General features: G+C 44.6%; 1 protein-coding gene across 1 annotated transcript; it reads right to left on the reverse strand.

The window, feature by feature from the left end:
* Positions 1-2,579: 2,579 nt before the first annotated feature.
* Positions 2,580-4,448, reverse strand: GFER (growth factor, augmenter of liver regeneration). Its single transcript, XM_048962379.1, has 3 exons — positions 4,180-4,448; positions 3,758-3,963; positions 2,580-2,888 (listed from the first exon to the last, which is right to left on the reverse strand). The coding sequence occupies exons 1-3, from the start codon at positions 4,384-4,386 to the stop codon at positions 2,726-2,728; spliced, it is 576 nt and encodes a 191-aa protein (XP_048818336.1). The 5' UTR covers positions 4,387-4,448; the 3' UTR covers positions 2,580-2,725.
* Positions 4,449-10,104: the final 5,656 nt, after the last annotated feature.

Raw genomic sequence — 10,104 nt, forward strand, 5'->3', positions numbered from 1 at the left:
ACGAGCAGCAAAACATCCTCCCTTGGACAGGCAAGTTCACAGAGATTTTATGTCTGAGAAACAGTAAGTCAGAGCTCTTCTGCAAAGCCACAAATATGAGAGAACAGAGCGTAAGCATAAATTTTAACCAAATGGCCATTTAGCAAAGTTACAAACTGCCCTAATAACATCCTGGCAGTCAGAGCTTGTGCCCTCATTGTATGGACTCACCCACTGAAAATGATGGCTTCAGCTTTAAGGCAATTCCTCCTCTGCACCACTGTCAGAACAAAGCAGTACCTGCTGGCAGAAGGAGCTTTTCCTTGCGCAACACAAGGAGACAAAGGTTCTGTGTTGCCACAGCCACTCTCTGATTTTGAGAGGGATACACAATTTTTTAATCTTTTTTCCTCTCCACACTGTTAAGACATGGACAGAAGCACCAGCCCTCCTCCGTATCACCAGCTGCTGGCCAGCACAAGGAACAGCAGGTCCAAGGACTTACCAGCAAAGCACACTTGGCACAGTTCTCTGGCCTAGCTCATATTTAGTATTAATATGAAATGGGACAAGGCAGTTGCTTTACCAACCTGCTCATTTACGCTGATGCAAATCAGTGAGAAATCTCATAATCTCATAGTGGGCAACAGAACTGTCACAGAGCAGTGGAGGGCAAATTAGAAAAGAAGAATAGCAAGTTTCTTCTTCTGCACAACCAAGTGCAGAAGAAAATGCCTGTCAACACCCCAGGTGCTAGAACTGTGACAGAACTGGGCAACTTAAGCCATGCCTGACAAGGAGAAGGGTACTTTTTCTTTCTACATCCTTTTTCTTGGTCTTCACCCCACCAGTGGCCATGTATTTGGGGAATTTTGTTTGTTGCTTTTTATTTTTATAAACAAAAAACAAGAATTAAGGGCTGAATTTATTTATTCTAAGGACATCAACATGCCAACAGGGAAACTTTCTGAGCACTTTTAATAGCCCACACAACACCATGAGGTAGGAAGTCAGACTGCATACTTCATACAACACTTACCAGTTTTGCTGGTTTTGAGTTTAGGAGCATTGATAAATAGAACTTCCCAGAATAACCAGTCCATAAAAATTTGTGTCTCACTGTTTTAACAGCTCCGACTTGAAAAGGCTTCAGTACACCATAAAACATTCAAACGTATTTCCAAAGTTCTGATTGCTTTTCTAAACAGTAAGGAGCTCCACACGTGAAGGTTTGGGGATCAAAGTTCTCAGATACAGGCTATCATCACCCTAGTACTGTTATAAAAGTACTATCACCATTTCCACGAACCTCTCACTCTATCAAAAGCAGATTTACAAACCCACTGTAGTGCACAAAATAAGGAAGCTTACTAAAACACACAAGGAAAAGCTCAGCAGGAAGTACAGAAGGAAAAGCTCCCTATTATCACAATTTGTGCAAACTCCTGCAAACTTTCCCAGACAAAAATGCAACAAGGGCATAATATCACTACATACTTTAAGAGTTTGAAAGTATTTAGACTTCTTTGTGTGTGTGGCTTTAAAGAGAAATGCATTTATACTCATTAAATCATTTATGCTGCTATTTCACTTGAAACTGAAATTCACACTTATGTATCAGTAACACTGATGCCATATTGCTGACAAAGAGAAAATGCCAATGGAACAGACCAGTTTTACAGAGGGAATCCTTTGAGTCTTCTGTGCAATAATTCTATCTAAAGCTGACATCAGTCTTAAGGAAGACTCAAATACTGTAAGGGTATTTAAAGCTCTTTTGTTCCAGAGAGATTTTTATCCAGGTAAAAACACCAAAATATCAACCAAATCAGTAAGTAACAATCATGAATTTCAAAACACAAGCAATGCCTCAGAAACACTGTATGCTAAATCTGAATATGCTTCATTACAGATATCAGCCTCAGAACATTACAGCGATCTTCACAATTGACAAAAATTCATAGCAGAGATGAAAAGTTATCACTTTTAAAAGCAAACAGCTCAGCAGAACTTGTCATACTGCTTCTGGATTGAAAGAAAAAGAGGAATCAATTTAAAACATCTGAATTTAAACCAGCTGAAACTTCATGATAATTATTTTGGTCCTGTTCTAGTCTCCTTTTTCTATGATACCCTCTTACATGCTAAACTGAAACACAAAAATAAAATGAGAAATCAAGTTTCCATGATTTTAGCATTTAAATTAAACATACCTGATTTCAGGTCTTTTAGCAAGTCTAACAAGCAACAGAGATCTCAAAAAAAGTTTAAGGGATATAGACAGCAGGAATTTGCCCTATCAGAACAAAAGAAGTTAAAATGACAGTGAAATTTCTAACACATCAGGACAGTAACTGCAAACAAGCATGAAATGTCACAGGGCAGCTCTCTACAACTGCGTGCAAGTAACAGGAATTCAAGTCAAAGATACAAGCAAATGCCCCTATAATAAGGAAATGTAATGAAAAAGTATCCACAAGTTTGTCAAGTAACTCAGTTTAACACATTTCTGGCAATTTCTGTGCCACCTGTAAGGCCTCAGTTCCTCAGACAATGCATTTGATATGACCATTTATCAAGGTTAGCATAAGATGTTCAAATTGGCTTTCAGAATTGGTTCCACCTTTATTTCCACAAGTTATCTCAGCCATGCACACACACGCTCACACATATTTACTTGCCCATCTCTACATGTGACTCAACACCAGAGAGAATCTGTTGGATTTCCAAAGCAGACCCCTATGAATTAATCACAACTACCATCTTTCCAACCATCTCGCCAGCGCTCATCCACACGAGAGCAGTCAAATTCAGATTTGCCCAGTTTCCTGTTCACTTCATTGTGAAGAACGCATAACCACTGGGAGAAGTTATTTCTGTTGCTAGTATCAGGCTGATTTGTTCGCAATCTGCAAACAGGGAAGAGGAAACAAGTGTTACTGCTTTAGTCACCAATCTCAATACCCAAATCAGGCACGTAGCATGCAGACAGCTAGTTTCCATTTCTGTTACCATGAGAGGAACACAAAATGGACCCCAGGACAGAGCATACTGTAATCCTCAGAGGCTGAATCTCCACAGTAAAATGCCAGTGATCACAACTAACCTGGTTTCATTCAGCTCCTAGTCTTGTCAATTGTAAAAGGCAGAGGCAGCAAAAGGCTTAGCTGTGATAATCAGCAAGAATTATCTGTGGTCATCAATACACTGATTTTTTTTAAGGATTCTTAGCATAGCAATACACGAAAAACATTAGGCAGGTTTTTTGCCACGTGATACTTGATAATTTTGTTTCAAGTGTTTTTTTCATGTTCATTATCCAAAAAAAAAAAAAAAAAAAATTCAAATTTTTGAGAAACACGTTGATGGTGACAGGGGCAGAAAACTACCACATACCACAGCTCGTTTCAAGTATTTGCCTCCCCTGCTGTGAGGTTGTGGCTATTCTGAAATATAAGCACGCTTGCCTACCAAACCCTGAATCATTTCAAGTCCAGGTTGCGTGCAAGTCTAGTCTGAACCAGCAGGCCATAAACTGCCTCAGGGAGGCCTTGGAGGCAGCACTACTTAACCAGCAGCACTATTAAAGGTATTTGTTTTCTGAATAAGTCTTTCTTTGATCTATGCAGCAGAAGAAACCAGTTCAGTTGTCTATAAACCCCAACAGCAGGAAGAGCAAAGATATGCAAATACCCACGGCAGGCCAGTACTCCAGGCCCCTTCAGCAATAACAAAACAAAACAAAAAACCAACAGAAGAAACCGATGAGGCAACCCACCTTTCCCTCAGATCCTCAGCGCAGTGCTCACACGGGTAGAACTTGGAGAAGAGGTGGATGAAGTCCCTCATCTCCTGCTGCTGGGTGCCCGAGGGGCGCTCAGGGTAGTAGGCCGCCATGGTGTGCAGGAAGGCCCAGGTGCTGCGGCCCAGCTGCTCGCTGTCCAGGGGGCAGTTGGGGGGCGGCTCCTTCTCCTCCACCGCTGCCTGAGGGAGGGGAGGGAGAGAGCTGTGGGGGCAGCGGAGGAAAGCATCGCGGTGAAGGGATGGCAACGGAGCCCAGAGCCACAAGCACGACGGGGAGAAAATGGGAGCTCCCTGGCACCCCCGGGGAGGGGGAAGCGGGAGGGCGCGGCCCCACAGCGCTGGGGGCGGGGGGGAAGCCCGCTCCTCGTCACGACCCCGGCCCACATCCCGCCTTACCACGCCGCTCGCCGTCGCCTGCTTCCTCTGCTCGCGGAGCCAGCTCTTGAAATCCGTACAGGCCCTGCAAGGCTTCTTAGGTTGCTCCTCCGCTCCGGAGCCGGCAGCCCCGGGAGGGACAGTGAAATGAAAAGCAAAAGGGCCGCCTTCAGTGCCGGGGAACGTCGAGGCGCCGCGGCCAGGCCGGCCCTCACTGGGCGCCGCCATCTTGGCGCCGCGGTGCACTGTGGGCCGGAGGCGGCCGCGTCCTTTGGCAGCGCGGGGCTGTGACTGCCCGGCCCTGGGAGGGCGGTTTGGGTCTAAAAGTCATGGAAGTGCCCCTCAAGATTTTGAAGGGGGTTTTGAGGATGTGAAGTGAGAGGGTTGCTCTTTTCTTTCTGTTTGGTTCAGTGCTGTTGTGCCCTCAGAGGGGTTTCCAGGCTGTAGGATGGATATCCCACCGTGAGCTCTAGAACACAGTTTGCACCCCTTTCCACTTTTCACCTCTCCATGTCCCGCAGGCCAAGTGAAAGACAGCATTCTCTTTAATACATGAGTGGCTGGGATGAAGGTGGGCCAAAACAGCATCTTAGGATGATTTAAATCATCAGTTTGTGTAGGATTTTTGACACACAGCCCAGTTCCCATTCAGACAGCACCATCCTCCCATGTCCCTGCACATCTCCACACGCTGTTCCTTCCTGGATGTTCTATAGCTACTTGAAATGCACCCTGAGTCTTTTCTCTGATGTTAAATTAAGTGCTGTTCTGTTGCAGATTCTGCAGAGACACAATTTGCATGAAAGGGGCTGGAAAAGTACCGCTCATTTTCAGCTCTTACATTCTGATATATTTAACCCAGTGTGGTGAAACATTTTTGGTAGATAACGCATCAAAGAAAATGCTTCAAAGATTTGCCCTTAGAAAAGATTTCAAAACTTAGTGTACTCTGCATGGGAATGGCCCATGTGTTTTCCGGTCCACACAGCATTGATGATCTCTGTCCTCAGGCCTGGCTCTGTTATTCATATTTGCAATTTCATGAAAACATTTTGTTGCAGTCATTCACAAGGGAAGGAGAAGAAACATGAGCAACTGCAGCTACTGGCTTTGTCTGAAGTCGTAGACAGCCATAAATACAAAAATATCTCATGTATGAAAGGGACAACCTAGTAAAGGAAAATATATTCTTTATATTTGTTTTCCTGCCCACCAGTAAATATTTAAGTGATGCTGATGACCTCGTGCTTTTTTTCAAATTCTGAAAAAAAGAGTATGCTGGTATACAGAAGAGACATCATGGGAATTTCCTGCAGCTCCTTACTGCTCAGCCTTCTGACAATTACATAGTTGCAGAGATGCTTGTAAGTCAAAGCGGTGTCCTTGATTGACTGTTAATAGTCTGTTTGCTTTCTTGTTAGTGATTACATTTATGTAGTCAGTTAAATTATAAGCAAGATTGATTTTTATTTGAAAGCAAATAGTTCATAAACTCAGAGAAAGCTGTCGCCTAATGTGCGATCTGTGCTCAGTGTTGTTCTCCCTGCCCCTTTTCTGGTCAGAGGGAGAAGAAGAACAGAAACACTGGAAACATTGCAATGCTCACATACAAATAATAGCGAGGAAATCCACTTTCCTGTCTCTGACTGAATCTAAGTGCAGTCTGACTGTCTCCTGCAGTGGGGATGAAGCATACTTGTACTGCCCAGGTGAGGCTTCCTCAGCCCCAGTCTGGGCACGCAGTAACCTGCAGCAGGCTCTGCTAACAACACACCTATATCTTGCTTAATGTAATTGTATCTGGAAGACAGGGCTCACCAAAGCTTACTGGATAGGTACATCTTCCGAACAGTCGCTCAGTAGCTGGAATAGGGGATGTAATGACGCTAATTACCAGGAAGCATTGGTAAACTCTGTTCTGGAGAAAAAGTGAAGGGTGTGTTTGTATTTCTGAGAGGAAGACTGCTGTTTGATGTTCTGCTCTTATCTTGGCATTCACTAAATTAGCTCACAAGCTGGCAGGTGACAGCGAGTGCAAAGGGAAGGAAGCAGAAGTGGGGCAGTAGTGGGAGTTGAGCTGTGCGTGAGGCCAGGCACGTATTCTGCTGCTCACCCTCTGGCCAGCTGGATTGGGCACTTCCAAGTCCCACACAGGAGTGGGGGCTGAAAGCAGCAGCAAGGCAGGAGGGAAGAGAGGAGGAAGGGAGACGCCAAGGAAGCAGCTCTTCTCACTGCAGTTGGGCCCCCAGCTACAGCAGAGTGCGTGTGCATTCAGCTATGGTTACGTTGACAGAAAACCTGCTAATTTTCACAGGTAATTGGTGCAACTAACAGAGAGAGGACACAACTCTTGCTGCTACCCTTATGGCCCGCTTTCTAGGATGCAAAGGATATGGAAAGGTAATACTCAGTCCAGGCTGCCTTTTGGCATGTAATTGTCTCTGTAACTAGATTTTGAGCAGAGAATAGGGAATGATACTTGCAGAGACTTTTGCTTCACTTTGGAACCTAAACATCACTGACTTTTCATGAATGTATTTTAAGTGCTTTAGAGAATTTTCACAGAATCCCAGACTGGTTGAGGCTGGAGGCATCTCCGGGTCCCTCTGGTCCCACCCTGCTCCAGAGCAGATGCCCAGCATCACATCCAGGTGGGACTGGACAAGTCTAGAGGGGAGATCCCACAATCTCTCAGGGCATCCCCATGCCTCTCAGGACTTACCCTATATCTCTCAGGACTGTCACTGCATTTTTGGGATGGTTGTGTAGATACTTCCAGTTGACTATAACAGTTACTCTGCCAGGAAGTTGACACCTGTGCTCAGGTCAGAATGTGAGCCACAAGTCCAACTAATTAGAAAGACAACATTAAGAATTAGTCATGCAGTTTGCTGAGAACTCACAGTGAACTAGGAAATGGCAGCTGAAAAACACAGTGTATATTTCTAGGTATATGATTCATATATACTGAACAGCTTTATCCAACAAACACATTGCTTGCAGAGTTTCACAAGACACGAACCTGTCTCCTGTTATCAGGAAGGAGTTCGCTGCCATACCTCACACCTCACTGCCAGAGACATCAGACCCTGACCACATCTGTCCTGGAATACTGAGATCTGTTCAGAAGTGCACTGTATGGGATCAGTGCTGGTGGGGGTTCAGCCTTCTTCCTCACCCTTCTGCAGCTCTCCCTGACTTTTGCATGGTTCCTTTCTCCAGAAGTAGGTCAAAGCAAGTAGACAGCAGTAAATCTTAACAGGTGGTGGAGGAAGAGATTTTCCTCATATAACAATTCTGATGAAAGCGTGTTGACTTTTTAGGGATTAACACCACAAAGCAACAGTTTGCTTTCTAGTAGACTCTCCTCTACACTGCATTGTTGAGTGAGGATTAAGCATTAATTTCTCTGCTTTATGAAAGGAAATAGGAACACAAACATGTAGTCTTCACTCTGAAATAAAGGTGCGTTTTTAAGTTGGACTCCCAGAGCTTGAGGAAACTCCAGAGAGATAAGTAAGACACTTTGCATGTTCTGCTTGTTGGTGGTGGGGAATGAGGAAAGGATAACAGAAGAATTAGCATTTCTCTGACTAATCTGCAAGGAATACAATGGTTTTGTCTGTGACCAGATTTTACCACACTTAGTGTGAAGCAAGAATAGATTTTACCTGCTTGAAAAGAGTATTTCTGCACATTGGCTAATCTTTGCTTGGTTTCCATTGGGTTGTGCTTCTGAGGATCCCCACAGGGTTCCTGAGGTTCCATCCCACCCTGCCGTGGGTCTCAGCACAAACACACTGTGCTCTTACCACAAAAAGCGTTCATCAAACACCTCTTGTTTCTTTGCTCTAGGAAATGATGCAGGAAACTTTCTCTTGTCACAGGCTTAAGTTTCATTCTTATCCTTCCTGGAAGCTTTATTCTTGAATCACGTTTTTGCCCTTTGTATGACCTTAGGAAAACACACAGCTTTTACAAAGGAGCTATGGTTGCAACAGGTGCTTTGTAAATGTCCTTTTAGTATTTTATGGGTTCTAAGCACACCAGATGAGGAAGGCGGCTTTCCCTCTGCCCTGGGCAGCTGTGTGTGGAGGGCATTTAAGGGAAAACCAACAAATCTGCTCTGTGCTTTCACCCTCAGTGGTGGCTGTGAGGTCTGGGGGTTGCCATGCTGCAATGGTTTTTACCAACTGGGGCTGGGATTGTGCTGCCAGTGGCCTGAGAGTGGTCTGGACCCCAGAGCATGGAGACAACGATGGGGATGTTCCTTGCACCTGCCCATGGCAGATCAGCCTGCACCGTGGGCAATTTGCTGTGATTCAAATGAAAACTCCACCGCTGGATATTGCAGAATGCATTTTTGGTGCTGGGCAGACTCTGCAAGTTCATCACCTAGACAGAGAGGTCCTGCAGCCCCACTGCATCAGGCTCCAGTTGTTACACGCATGAGGTCATTATCACAGCTCTTCTTGCTCAGTCCCTCACTGATTATCATTAAGGAAATCTTTCATGAGGGAGTGAAGCCACTGCTGAAGTTCAGCCCTGGGGATTGCCATGTCCTGAATTGGATTCAGCTGCATGCTGAAAAATGCCTCATTCTGTGCAGCAGCTGCAGGAGTTAGGAAGAAATCAAATACCTTCTTCTGGATTAAGTACTGTAAAATCTCTCAACCCAGGCTTTGTGATTATTGGACTTCTTATTGTTTATGAAGTGAAGGATATTACTGTCAACTCTGGTGTTTGATTTTTTTCCCTTTTAATCAGTGTCTGTTTATCTATTTAATAGAAGTCTAAAACCTCTTTGTACTCTTAAAATCAGCTTTTAGCAGCTGGCCTTTTCATTAGAGGTGCTGATAGGTTATGTGCTATCACATAAGGTGACCTCCAAGAACAGCAAAGGGCAGGTTTTGATCCTGAAGGTGATGGGGGAGAAGTCTGAGCTCTCATACCAGCATCACTCCCAGCAAATGCCCCCCTCTGCCTTGCCCATGGTACAGCACCTTCCTTCTGCTCTCTGTCTTGCAGCTACAGGAGTTCAAGTGTGCTCTGAGGACTTTTTCTCTCTGCCTTTCCCTAGAGTTTGCAGGGGATCACTGAGTCCAGCAGTTCCTACCGTGTTGGACATAAAAAGATAAATGCATGAGTTCAGGTCTCAGCTTGAGCAGCTCAGACCCAATCCTATGTGTAGAAGAGGATGTTTGTAACACGGGTTTGTTTTTTTTTTCATCCTTGTGTATTTGAGATGACCACTGCTTGTTGGGGTTTAAAAGAGGCTGTTGCAAGGCTCGAGTTCCGGCTCTTGTGGATGTAGGATTGGTTCAGATGTTTCTCTCACTCTGTCTGTTTGCCCTCCAGTTCAATACACCAATTAAAAGTTATTCCTGGTTCATATGAAATGAAAAGAAAATCCCTTGGTGTCTATTTCATATGGACATTTTACACATGGAAAGTTGTTTTTGCTATTGAAATATGGCAGGGAAAGCTTCTGGGCCTTTGTGCAGCCCTGCAGCAGCACCAAATGAGCTCTGCTCAGTTATCAGACTGCAGGCTTTTAGAGGCAGCTGCTCTGCTATTGCTCTCATGCTCAGGCAGAGGCAGAGGTAATTGTGGAGAAAAATCCAGGTTTTGCTGCTTTCTCAAAGCTGGACAGTCCCCTGCTATGTATTACCTGCTATTTGATGATCTCTTTTGTACCCCATAAAACAATCAAAGACAAATTAATTGCTGTATCTCAAAAACTGCGTAAATATACACTGATGATGCAATGACAGCTCCTGATACTTGGAGTCAAATGCTCTCCTTCCTGGCAGTCATTTCTGACTGCTGTTAATAGTTACACACCTGCAGGTACTGATTCTGGGCAGGGTGGTGTGGAAGTAGCAGGAGACGCAGTAAGCACAACACAGTGTTGAGGAGATGTGTGCCCAAATGAGCCCACGCAGA

This window comes from Lagopus muta, chromosome 15 (assembly GCF_023343835.1).
Source record: "Lagopus muta isolate bLagMut1 chromosome 15, bLagMut1 primary, whole genome shotgun sequence".
NCBI lineage: Eukaryota > Metazoa > Chordata > Aves > Galliformes > Phasianidae > Lagopus > Lagopus muta.